At 41.5% G+C, this 13,761-nt stretch overlaps 1 protein-coding gene across 1 annotated transcript in view; it reads right to left on the bottom strand.

The window, feature by feature from the left end:
* LOC308298832 (AP2-associated protein kinase 1-like) overlaps positions 1 to 13,761 on the bottom strand; it is a gene marked incomplete at its 5' end in the record, with an annotated part of 39,575 nt that overhangs the window by 10,234 nt on the left and 15,580 nt on the right. Inside the window, 11 exons of the mRNA XM_080742515.1 lie at positions 259 to 372; positions 1,894 to 2,055; positions 3,915 to 4,022; positions 4,885 to 5,271; positions 5,929 to 6,018; positions 6,229 to 6,458; positions 7,673 to 7,827; positions 8,667 to 9,026; positions 9,578 to 9,708; positions 11,134 to 11,291; positions 12,009 to 12,097. Of these exons, the coding sequence (XP_080598641.1) occupies positions 259 to 372; positions 1,894 to 2,055; positions 3,915 to 4,022; positions 4,885 to 5,271; positions 5,929 to 6,018; positions 6,229 to 6,458; positions 7,673 to 7,827; positions 8,667 to 9,026; positions 9,578 to 9,708; positions 11,134 to 11,291; positions 12,009 to 12,097 (1,984 nt within the window). The remainder of the gene's footprint in view (positions 1 to 258; positions 373 to 1,893; positions 2,056 to 3,914; positions 4,023 to 4,884; positions 5,272 to 5,928; positions 6,019 to 6,228; positions 6,459 to 7,672; positions 7,828 to 8,666; positions 9,027 to 9,577; positions 9,709 to 11,133; positions 11,292 to 12,008; positions 12,098 to 13,761) is intronic.

The following is a 13,761-nucleotide window of genomic DNA, read 5'->3' as shown; positions in this document are numbered from 1 at the left end:
ATTGAACCTCTGTGGAAGAAAGGTTCCGACCTAACTTTAATTATGTCTTTCAAAAAGTTACTGTAAGATTTGTAATAATGTACAGTGGATTAACGATTGTGAAACTACCTGAAATCCAATGTGTTCCTAACATAGTTATAGTTCTGTCTATTCATAACAAAACACAATCGGAAATTGAAATATAGATGCAAATCTAAGTTAGGAAAGGAAAAAATAATAATCTAAACGGCCTACCTGTATTTCAGTTAGGAGACTTACCTTGGGAAGCAGAGTTCTTTCGCCCTGTGACTGGGATAGGATCAAACTCATCCTCTGTGCTTGGCTCTGCACTGGTCTGCTGGGGATCCAATTCTGAGATCAGGAGAGAGGCGTCTGCAGTGGATTTAAACAAATAAAACAATTAGAACCACGGTAAGTAAAGTGATGACAGACATTAGATGACGGCATGATGAAGTGACTCAATGATTTCATTGCCTAAAGTACAGGTTTGGGGGCACAGGGGGGCCACCAGGGAAGCCAATTGGAAAGGAGAGGACATTAAGGGGGAAAGAAAGAAAGAAAGAAAGAAAGAAAGAAAGAAAGAAAGAAAGAAAGAAAGAACACTATTGTATTTAGATTTCTCAATTCAAATGTATTGCATAAGATTATTGAGCAAGTTTAACCAGTAATCTCTCAACCTGGGGTCCCTATATGTCATCTATTTTTGAGTGGTGCTAACCGCTCCTACGTCTGGCTTTGTGTGTCTGTATGAGTGTCCGTATGAGCACAGAACTCCATGTATGGATTTAACGTCACAGACAGAATGGCCCATACAAGGAGATATGCACGTGTGTCATGTTTGTGCTCACTTCGCATGGTACAGGTGCGATTTTCTTAAACAGTGCAATTAACATCTACAAGCTCACAAGACGCATAGTGAAGTGTTGTGAGCTTGTGGATTGCTATATTAGCTCATTTCTTTAAGCCGTTTCGCAATAGGGGAGCCACAACTAGAGGCTAGGGATATTTGGGAACCCATGCACTAAAGCTTTACAGATGGTTCTGCTGTGGTAAATTACTTGTAAGTGGAACCAACTGCTCAAATAATGGGATTTTCAATAAGTCTAAAGGGCGGAAAATCTATCTAGACGCCAATGGCCGTGGCTCATTTGGATAGATTTTTCTGGAAATTTGTTAAAAGTTATAGGTCAAAACATACATTTTGTTTTTTATAGCATTAGCAACCCCATCGGGCAAGTTGGGATCAAATTTGCTGTGAAGGTAATGCATCATTGGTGAAAGAAATGTATATCTCTACCAACTATAAAAGTTTTATAGTTGGTAGAGACATACATTTTCTTTGTGTACATGCTTTCCATTGAGGGTAACACATTTATTTATACAATTAGAAATAAAAAAGGTTCCAAGATCTCCATGGGCATGCATTTAACAGGTACTCTTCTGGATCTATACTAGTGATGTAAAGTAGTACATTTACTCAAGTACTGTACAATTTTGAATTATTTGTACTTTACTTGAGTATTTCCCATTTCTTTTACTTCTACTCCACTACATCTCGGATCCAAATATTTTACTTTTACTCCACTACATTTATTTTAAAGATTTAGTAACCAGTTACTTTGCAGATATACATTATAATATTATAAAACATATATAAACCACTTTAGCTCTATTTTATAACTTGGCTATTTGAAAATAGACATCTACAAGCTCACAATGCTTCAACAGTTCAGCCTATGTTTAAAATAGCAGCAAATTAGTTAATTCAGATGCATAAACAAAATGGCTTAAATGGCTGAGCGAAAAAAAAAAAAACTATGAATATATGACTATGGGTTCACACTTGTGATTGTTAGCACGCCTGTGCTAGGGTGAATGTGGTTAAAGAAATACCTGCTAGTGGCAGTGCGGGGTCTCCAGAAAACAGGCTGAAATCATCCAAAGCATAAGAAGCAGAGGTGGGAGCAGAAGAGGTGGCGTTGCTCCCTGCTGACAGGGTGGGCTGGCAGGAGATCAGAGAGTAGTCTAGAAGAGAGTCCTCTGCATTAAGTTGAACTGAGACAGAAGACAAAAAAATAAAAAAAAGGACACGTGTAAATCTGTGATTCTCAACGGTTTTCATTTCAAGAACCCTCAGTGTATGCATTCGGCAACAGACCCCCATTTGAAACATTTGTTTTAATCTCTGTACACAATGCAAAATCCTCTGTGTTTATATAACTCAGAAAGTATACAAATGTCCATTTGCTTCCATTTTCTACCCTCTCAGAGTTACAGAGCCAAAACGGCCCATTTGGACCCCTGACAGTGTTCTAAATTCATCTTTATATTTCCGTTAGACGTAATCTTTGTTCATATACTGTATGTGGAACATCACAAAATATGAAATGTTAAATAATACATTCACACAAGCGCAAGTACAATGAAAATAATGACAGTAATCCCTCAGATCATTATAATGGACCTACATGAAAATGTACAACTTACTGCCATCTACAGGTATATGTCAACATTGCAAGTCTAGTAGTTCTATTAGAGGGGAATTGCTGTGGGATCAGAAATGTCAGGGCAGGTCACGTTTAATCATTTCAGTATTTTTCTCAATGTGGCTATAGTACTAGTAGTATCAATTTTGTATGTAACTTTTGTGTCAGCTAAATAACTAAGTAAGTCAGAGTTGCATTTAAGCAGACATGTGTCACAATGGAAGAATTATGTGTCCGACTAAGATGGTGCCTGTCATTAAACTCTTGGACTTGGAAAACTTGGCTGGACCTCAACTTCATTCAGCAAAACGGGGAACAACTGACAGATTTCTGATACTTCAAGATATCATACTTTGAAGTATATTGCTGCGGTGCCCTTATGAAAATACACAACAGGTGCAACAATAGAATTTCACCCCAAAGCCATATGATCTAGTGTTTTTCACACAAATGTTAAGCTGCAGGATGACCAGCTAGTTATCAGAAGCTGTAGTACATCTGTATTATGTTGCATTTTTCCACACCATCATCATACCTGACTTCTTGTTTCTATTCAACTGGTGGAGATTTCACCATATCGTGTAATGGAAAGATCGAGTCATGATGCCGACATCCACAATGTGCTGAGCTCCGCGCACCAATACGCCTGTTACTTAGCTCAAGCTCAGCTGTACAAATTCCACAGGCGTGTCAAACTTCCAATCCCATCATTTCTGTTGCCGATAAGCATTTTTATTAATTGTGCATTCACTACTAAAACAGTATAGGCACTTATTCACTCATTTAGCATTTTAAAGTAGGGTTTTAGGTATATTGATTGTTGAATATCCTACGTATACAAAGATATCACTGACTAGAAAATGTTCACTGACATAAAAAATCATGTATATATTTAATTCGTTTTAGAGTTCTATAAATGCCTATATTTCGAAATGTGCCGCTTTGTGTGTGCATGTGCGTCAGCCGTTTAAATTTTCTATGGAGAGTCACTCAGTGGCACACTGTAGGGCAGTGGTTCTCAAAAGTGGATACCAGTGACTCTGTGGATTCCTTTAGGGGGGTCTAAATTGACCTGTAAGTCTGGCAGTGTACACATGGAACCAAATGAACCCTGAGGGGTTCATTTGATTCCATTTGTACACTGCCAGGAGTTACGGAGAGACCTTGAAATTTGAAAGTTTGAGAAACACTGCTGTAGGGGGTTATATAGCTCTTTTAGTCAACCAAACAGCATTCAGTAATTATGTCCGGAGGATAAATCAGTGAAGCTCTGTATTTGTCCCCGCATGACATATAGTGATAATATCTTTGCTATTTTCATAAACATGACATTTTTACATTAAAAGAAAAAGGGTTTCGCCTATGAATTACACCAAAATAGTGACACTAGGTTTAGTGACACGTGGTTAAATAAAGAAAGAAGATTACCCTTTGCAGACTCTTGCACACCACCACCAAAGGGGTCAGCCAGTGACAAAAGGTCAGGGAACAAAAGTGACGATGTGTCTGGAGATTTGAGTCCTTCAATCAGCTTCCCTAAGGGCCAAGAAGAGAAAAAATATATAGGGAACAAAAGAATTAAAGATCCAGTCCATTGAAAATCATGTTTTCCAATCTTTCTCTGTCGTGAGAAAGCCTGGGAACAAAGTGGCACTGGCACAATGTAAACAAAACGTCTTGTGAATGAGTTGTGCTCAGGAGGGTGCGTCAAAACATTTCTAACAAATCATGGTAAATCAGAAGACAAAATAAATTACACTCCTAACATCAATCTTCTACAAACGTAACAATGGCATTTGGGCTGTTCTTGGCCACAGCGTTGTGGGGATACAGGGAGTATATAGTGGCCTCAGTACGCAGCCCTGGGGGGCTCCTGTGTTGAGGGTGAGGGTAGTAGAGGTGTGCTTGCCCACCCTGACCACTTGGGAATGGGATCTGGCAGACTATGGTGTTAAAGGCAGAGCTGTAATTAATAAATAGCAGCCTGACCTAACATATATCCACTCTTTGTTGTTATCAAGGTAGGACAGGGTGGGATCATGTACAACCTGGGAGATGGCGTTGTCAGGATCTACAGGTATTCGGACAGAAGGCAAACTGTAGTGGGTCTAAAGTGATTGGGAGAGAGCAGATGTGATCCTTTACTAGCCTCTCAAAGCACTTTATGACCACTGAGGTCAGCGCTACCATGTGGTAGTCATTCAGGCGAGCTTGGGAGGCATGCTTGTGTAACAATACACCGGAACAATGGTGAACCTCTTGAAGCATGTGGGGACCACAGACCAAATACATCATATACTGTATACTTGTACATTTTATGCAGTTTTCCAAGGCATACCAGTTTAAAAAATAATGCAATACCTGAATTTCTTTCTATCAAAGACAGTGATTTCTATACCTGGTGTGTCTGAGAGTTCCCTGAAGGGATCTGGAACAACCAACAGTGAGGCTTCTGAGTCCACGTCTATAAGGGATGCTCCTGTGTCCACGTCTATAAGGGATGCTCCTGTATTCACGTCTATAAGGGATGCTCCTGAGTCCACGTCTATAAGGGAGGCTCCTGTGTCCACGTCTATAAGGGATGCTCCTGTATCCACGTCTATAAGGGAGGCTCCTGTATCCACGTCTATAAGGGAGGATCCTGTGTCCACGTCTATAAGGGATGCTCCTGTGTCCACGTCTATAAGGGAGGCTCCTGTATCCACGTCTATAAGGGAGGCTCCTGTATCCACGTCTATAAGGGAGGCTCCCGAGTCCACGTCTATAAGAGCAGATGGTCGTTCAACTGGAAGGCAGTGATTAACAGCAGACTTAAGTCAGATGTGTGCGTTAGTTGAGTGCGGGTGTCACACATGATCGGAAACAAGCTCACACCGTGTCACGTGCTCCGTGAGCTTGCAGATGTGCTGTTTTCTGTGTGCAACACCGGCATGCAAGATCAAAATCAGGCTTAAGTGTAAATTAAAGGATGTTCTGTCTGAACACGTACGTTAATATTGCGGCCATAAAGCAGGCAGGAAGGCATAATTCTGTCAATTAATTACATGCTTTGTTGTCCTCTAATGATGCACTGTACAAGAAAGCTTGTTTATAGCATCCATCTATAAATTCCAGGAACCTGTGTCTGTCTGCATGTGACCTTTCTGGGCATAACTCGGGAACCATTTTACTGATGGACTTGACATGGGGACGGGTTGTGCTGAATCTGTGTGTGTGAAGTAGGCACTGGCTTCCCTCATTGGCCAACCCAACCCATTGGCTTCACAGATTGGCCAAGCTTTACATAAAATTGTGCCACAGCGATGCTACCACACGTAAGACATTGTCGGTGATGTAGAATTTGTCACATCGTAATTTTGCTGTTTTATGAAATAACATTTTGTCTTTTCATCTATCCCATTATGAAGCAAATTCTGGAATATTAAAGGGACTATTGCCTTACCAGTTTGCTGGACAGTTTCTCCAGGAGACAATGCCTGCAGGCCCGGTATCAAGTCCTCAGAAGATGTTTTGTCAGTTTCTGAAGGCTTGTCTGATAAATAAAAAAAAGTCTTAAGTTACATACTGTCAGATACATGCTGTCTGTCTGTCAGAGGGATACGTCAGATACATACAAATAAATAAATACACACACACACACACACACACACACACACACACACACACACACACGCACACGCACACGCACACACACACACACACAGTATAAACATGCACACACGCATACATACACATCTCGTACCATCAGCCTTTTTGTCAGAGTCAATGGTAAGCAGGTCTCCCGCAGCGAGGCCAGAGAAGGTGTCATCATCAAAAGGATTCCAGGTGTGCTGTGTGGGGGTGCCGCCAGCCGAGCCAGGTGCAGCTACAGTGGTCACAGATGTGCTGTCATCCTGCTCTACCTCACACACAGCAGGCTGAGCAGACTGGATGATATTTGGAGGAGCTGCTGCTGCTGCTGCACTGACTGGCCTAGAGAAAGAAAACACAAAATGACAATTGGGCAGTGTAAAAATTTAAATATATATACACAGGTATATATATATATACACAGTATATATGTACTTTTTCACATGATAGAAATAGTGGTGGGCTGCTCTAGTAACACAATGTACTGAACATTATGTGTATCTTATGAAAGACGGACTTTACGCAATCAAATTACTTTATTTAACCATGTTAAAGGTGATACACCATGAAATTTCACTTTTCCTATTTTAAAACCTTTTTTTGGGGTCCCACTAGCACCTTCTATCCTCACAAAGTCCCATTTCTGACCGTTGTGTCTTTCTCTGGTTTTGAGAAGGCAAAGGTTAAAAGTATCCCACGGGTTCTTAAAACAGGCTGTCCAGATTTGCTGCCGATTGTGACGTCATCATCGGACGTTTTTGAAGTTTTTCTTTTTTTTTTTAATTTTTTTTCAAACTTTTTTTTCAAAAAGATTTTTTTGGGGGGGGGGGGGGGGGGGGGGGGGGTTGGGGGGGGTGGCGCAGTTCAGGCCAAAGGTGGTACTGCACTCTGAGAGCCATTCAAAAATGAGAGAGGCTCTCTATTCAGGAGTGGTAATTTAGCCTCAAACCTTTTGAAAAACGTTTTTGGGACATAAACAATATGACATAAATACTTTTTAAATGCATGGTGTATCACCTTTAAATAACAGTGAGATAATGGACTGAAACTGACTTGATATTTATGCATATTTTATACATTTATTTAGAATCATAATTATAAGCCAATGTTCAGAATGTTACGTAAATGATAGATGATGATAGATAAATGATAGCACTTGAGGATTCTCTTTTTGCCAAAGGTGGATAAGACATACTTTAAGATTGTCTTTTAAAGTGTGTGTCCTGTGAATGTGATTGTGCACCCGTGCTGGTTCACAAATGAATACTGCTATGTTTGTGGAAATATTTTCCAGTTCCTGGCAGATTCCCCCGTTACATAAAGTCCAACACAGATTTTGCTGGGGCAATCTAGGCTAAGCCTAAGCATGTGCTTTTCTCAGGGTTGGGCCACCTAAATAAATAGAATAATAAAAGGAAACAATTCATGAGTTTTGAACAACTTTGGATGACAAAATCATCATATCATACTTTTGGAGGATAACCAAAATGACAGTGATCTAAAATAAAGTGTAATTTAATTTGTGGTGATCTTGCACCACCAACTGTGTTACTCACTGACTGGAGGAAGTATCTTCAGCAGCTCCTTGCAGCTGTTGTGCAGCAGACTCATTCCCTGGAAATGCAAATACAGCACTCTGCGTGGCATCGCTGGGGATGCGCCTGTGGCCACCAAGTTCTGCAGTCTTTGGGGAGGCAGGTGGACTCTGGCTCTGATTAAACAGTAGCATTCCATGAACAAAGAACAGAGAACAAATAATTAGTGAATATGCCATGCACTTTGAGATGTGATTCTCGCACTGGAGTCCCTGGGCATCACTGGTCTCTAGTTGAGTGAAGGGCTTTTATAGACTGGATCGTGAGTCTAGGATGGCTGGTGCTTGCCTCGCACATCAATGTGTTATTTTCCTCCACATTTCTCACAGTGAGTGTTTTCACTGTGTTTTTGAGGAAGGGAAACACATTCACAGAAGCAAGAAATGAAGAACTTTAAAAATACCACGTGTGCTTAGAAAATGTAAAAATCATTACTGTAATTACTGATTGTAGCTGGTCTCAATAATTAAGTAATTGGCTAATAAACAAAAAACAACCAAGGCAAAGCACTTAAGATAATGACAGCATGATAATGAAATCATTGTTAAAGACAAGCAATTTAGTCAATGCTTACATTAAAAGCCAAAGGAAAGTAATTAATGCTAACATGTCAATGCAATAGCTATGGGTGGAAAAGCAGAGGGTAATTTGTCATTGTCGGGCAGAAACCTTGTATCTCCAAGTTTCAAATTTGTATGTTTCTTCCTAAATAAAGCTCTGCTTCATCATGCAAGACTGTTGCACAAAACTAGTGAAAACAGCAGATCTACAAGCACACAACGCCTCGTGACCGGCGTTGTGTGCTTGTAGATCGACTATTTTCCCTAGTTTAAATCATTTTTTAAATGATAAATACAAAAAGGAACGGTTTTGGACATACAAGGTTTCCACCCAACAACAACGAATTTTAGGCACTGTTTGACACTGGCAGGTCAGATATGAGCAGGTCAGTTACCGTCTTCTCCATCTGAGCTGTTTTTTGGCTTATCTCGGTGGAGCTGGACTGGACGCGGGCATGTGATGGCTGGTCAACCTGCTGCTGGACCGCAGAGGTCTGACCAGAGGCATGTTTGATGGGAGAAGGCTGAGCGGTCGGCTGCTGAGCGCTGCCGGCCGGCTTACGTCCCCGAGCTGGGCGTTGGGGCGGCGCTGGGCTGGATGGAGTCTGGGGGGGCACGGGGCTGGCCACAGAGGGAGAGGTAACCACCTGCTGTGCTTGTGGCGGCGGGGCATCAGACTTGGCCACAGACGACACTCCTCCTCCTCCTGGGGTTGTGTTCTCTGCTCCCGTCGCTGCTGCTACCGGCTGCCCAGCCTAGCAAAACCGGGATGAACGACAGAATCTGCTGTCACTACCAATGTTCCTCAAACTTTCAAATTTCAAGGTCTTCCCTTAACTCTGACAGTGTACACATGGAACCAAATGAACCCCATGTGTATGCTGTCAGAGTTACAGCCTTGTAAGGGTCAATTTAGACCCCCATAAAGGAACCCTGAAATCCACTTTGAGAACCCCTGCTCTAAACCATGACATATCCATCACAAGCTTCAAATCTTCAGAGATTACTGGGTTTTACACATCAAAACGTAAGAAGCTAACAACGTGCAAAGTATTCAGCAGTTTTTGTTTTGATGGTCTACTACAGCAAGTATTTTCATTTACAATGATAACGTATTGATCATCATCGAGATTATCATGACATTATGCCAAGTCTATTTATTTTATACATACAATTGCATTCACATGCAAACTAATGTACAGTGACATTTCCTTTTTTCTGCCTGTGAAGTGCTATGAATGTTACAGGAAATACTAAGCAATTTAGCTTAGTCCTTATGTAGATTATAAGTGGGCATACAGTATACCTGCTTCTGTTGTGCCGCAACTTGACTGGGAGAGGTTTGTGACTGAATGACTTTGGCTTGAGGCAAAGCTGTGGCCTGTGTCTTCTGTGTTTGGAGAGCTGCAGCTGGCTGAAAGAGGTCCAAGCTAACTCCTATGGAGGGGATACAAAATAAAGTCAATAAATGTATTTCTTTCTTGAAAAATAAGAGTATTAATACAAGGAAGCTGCACTTAGCAGAGTACAAATCTTACGTTGCTTAAACTTGATATTATATCCAGTCAGGCCACAGGAGTGGCTGTAGTGGATTCCTGCCATTCGTTGCCATTGCCATTTAATTCTGGCAGCTACAATTCAGGAATGAGAAAGTATTCTACATTTTCCATAGCAGAGCACTATTTATTTCATTGAAATCATGAGGGAAAACCTGAATAAAGGAAAGGATAGTCTATATACTGTATACCAGTGGTTCCCAAGCTTTTTAGCCCGTGACCCGAAAGAGAGATTAGACGTATGCTGTTTGCTCGGGACCCAAACTAGTGAAAATCGCCTATCTATACTATAATTTTGCGAATGTCTGAGTGAGTGAGTGAGTGAGTGTCTGTCTGTCTGTCTGTCTCAGCGTTTCTCCTCAGTGGCTGGAGCAATTGATCTGAAATCGCATCACCATCAGCATATGAACACACCTGACATAACTGTGAAGCCCGTTTGTCACTTTCACAAATCGTATGCTGTATATTCGCATTTTTATGGTGTATCTATATCTATTTAGCCTACAGTACCTTTTGTGACCACACATGTTAAGGGAGGGGCGCTGTTGTTCAAGCCATTAGCACAATCACACACAAACCCCCACACACACACACACACACACGGGGGGGGGGGGGGGGGGGAGGGGGGAGTGTGTGTGTGTGTGTGTGTGTGCAGGCGGGCGGGGGGGGGGGGGGGGGGGGGGGGTTCTGGCCCTGTTACAGATGTTGTCCAAAAATCATGCAGATCGGTACACAGTATCTCTGTAGCCGTTAAATGGAACGGGTATTTCTTACATTGATGCTCCTACATATTAGCATGCAAGCACCAGTTAAAGTTACTTTCCATCCCTCATATACTGTGTGCACAGTGCACATCCCATAACCCACACACTGCACATCATTTTGGAGCTCATATCTTAATATACACTCCTCCATGGGCTGCTCCTTACATTATGATGCTCCCACATATTCTCACGCATGCACCAGTTACAGTAACTTGGAGCACATATCTTTGAACGGGTAAGGTCTAGTTTTCACTACTTCTTAAACAGTGGTTTTATAATTTATGGAATTTCTTAGATTTCTTTTTATTTTATTTCTTCATGAAATTACTTGTAAAAAATAATTGAATTTGTTTTTTAATTCATGATTTTTTTTCTTTCTTTTTTTTAGAATGTTTCTAAATAACAATAATTTTAAAACAAATTGTAGGAAACAAAACATGCAAATGTGTCCGTGAGCTACAAATGGGTCCCGAGTCCCGACCCAGTGTTTGGGAACCAGTGCTGTAAGCCGTACACATTCTTTGATGTTGGATGTTACGTACCTACAGGTTGAGCTGCTCCTGCAGGGAGGTTAGCTCGTTTACGAGGTGTGAGGGCAGCAGGCTGGATGGGCAGGATGCCCGTGGCGGTGGTATGGGCTGCCTTTGGCCTCTGTCGAGGGGTGATGGACGTCTCAGTGGTGGGGATGGGGTCTGTCAGCCTGAGGAAGAAAAAAAAAAATGATATCGGCACGCCAGTCAATCATAGCATTTCTTTCTTCTTGAAAGGTAAGGAAAATTATGTGGGGACGCAGAATATGGACCGTTTAGTCATAGGTTATCCGAGCGGTTATCAGTCAACTAGTCGGTCTCAAAGAAGCTCTATTACATTAGGCTGTATTGGCCAATGTCTGCCCGATATAGTTCTAATATGGTTTTCTGTCTAATAGGCAAAATAATTTACAGTATATGGACATTGGACATATATCTGGCTAATCTATGTAATTACCCTAATCAATTAGGTAAAATATAATAATAATTCAGGTCCATAGAAAATTATTGCATCTGAAACACAGTGGCAATGCCATCAGTGTGTTTGTGACGCAGAATATCTAGCTTTTCATGTAGGTGCCCATAGCCTTCTGTACATACAGGTATCAGGTAATAAACTTGGCCCAAAGCTGTTCCCTAACAACTCAATTCCACTGAAAAGGTAGACAGTGGGAGAGGACAGATGCCCTCTTAGCTCGGCTGATACAGACAATCAGCCACTTTGATCCACTTACATCTTGAAATATTTTATGTGTCATATTAAATGCAATTCGTTTTTAATGAGCAATGTTTTTCCTGTACAAGGTAAGCCGATAATACTGAGTGGAGATAAAATAGCCACACACTTGTAGCTTCAGCACAGCACATCTTTGAACTCAAATACTTACCTGGCTTTTGTCTGGGCCTGGCTTTTCTTTGCTGCTGCTGCCTCACTGGCTTTTATTGGCTCAGGAAGTTTAGCAGGAATTGGAGAATTCTTTAAAGAAGTGAAAGTGCAATACATTTAGGTCAAAAGTTTCAATACTGTTGCAATGTATCAGCACTCATGGAATGCCCCTTGTCCAATCAAATTGCAGAACAAACAAACGAAACAAAAAAAACATGCTACACTGAAAAGAAAAATCACACCCGTGTGAAGTGGAGCTGTGTGTGTGTGTGTGTGTGTGTGTGTGTGTGTGTGTGTGTGTGTGTGTGTGTGTGTGTGTGGATCATGTGTACCGATTTTTGTGACATTTGAAGAAAATATGTAGGAAAAGGAGCAAAAAGTGTGTTTTGGAGAAAATTCAAGATGGCGGAAAATCTATCATGGCGCAAATGGGCGTGGCCTATATGGGGAGATGCGTCATGACCCAAGGAATCCAGGGAAAAAATATTTTTAATTTTCCGACCTACGGTTCAAGAGTTACAGGCCAAAACGTAAAGTGGGGTGTTATGGCGCCACCATGCGGCCAAATGACACAATTATTTTTTATTTAATCCTTGAAATCATTATGAACCTCCTCTCCAAGTCTTGAAACTCTAGCCCCTATGGTTTGCGAGAGACAAATAATTGAATGTGAGTTTTTGCGATTCCCATTATAAGTCAATGGGGAAAATTAATTCACTAATAAATTAATATCAATTAAACTATAGAACCTTTCTCTTAGAAAAGTAATAGCCCATGATTCCCGAGTAAGCCGGTCGATTTGACATATGGCGCGAGTGTGTGGTGGCAAAACTGTGGGACTAGTGGCGTGCCGAAGTTTAGGAAGTTCAGGCTACATACACACACACAGACACACAGACCCACACGGCCACGTATAGGGAGCCTGTGCTTCACACAGCTCCAAAAATCACACCCGTGTGAAGTGGAGCTGTGTGTGTGTGTGTGTGTGTGTGTGTGTGTGTGTGTGTGTGTGTGTGTGTGTGTGTGTGTGTGTATGTGTGTGTGTGTGTGTGTGTGTGGATCATGTGTACCGATTTTTGTGACATTTGAAGAAAATATGTAGGAAAAGGAGCAAAAAGTGTGTTTTGGAGAAAATTCAAGATGGCGGAAAATCTATCATGGCGCAAATGGGCGTGGCCTATATGGGGAGATGCGTCATGGCCCAAGGAATCCAGGGAAAAAATATTTTTAATTTTCCGACCTACGGTTCAAGAGTTACAGGCCAAAACGTAAAGTGGGGTGTTATGGCGCCACCATGCGGCCAAATGACACAATTATTTTTTATTTAATCCTTGAAATCATTATGAACCTCCTCTCCAAGTCTTGAAACTCTAGCCCCTATGGTTTGCGAGAGACAAATAATTGAATGTGAGTTTTTGCGATTCCCATTATAAGTCAATGGGGAAAATTAATTCACTAATAAATTAATATCAATTAAACTATAGAACCTTTCTCTTAGAAAAGTAATAGCCCACGATTCCCGAGTAAGCCGGTCGATTTGACATATGGCGCGAGTGTGTGGTGGCAAAACTGTGGGACTAGTGGCGTGCCGAAGTTTAGGAAGTTCAGGCTACATACAGACAGACACACACACACACACACAGACACACAGACCCACACAGCCACGTATAGGGAGCCTGTGCTTCACACAGCTCCAAAAAGAAGAACAATCCCCCATTAAAGGCCCGAATATTTACCTCTGCTGACTCTAGACA

The sequence above is a fragment of the Nannobrachium achirus genome (genome assembly GCF_963921795.1).
Source record: "Nannobrachium achirus genome assembly, chromosome: 15".
Lineage (NCBI taxonomy): Eukaryota > Metazoa > Chordata > Actinopteri > Myctophiformes > Myctophidae > Nannobrachium > Nannobrachium achirus.
Note: the sequence above shows the minus strand (reverse complement) of the source record. Positions and strands in the feature narration are given on the sequence as shown.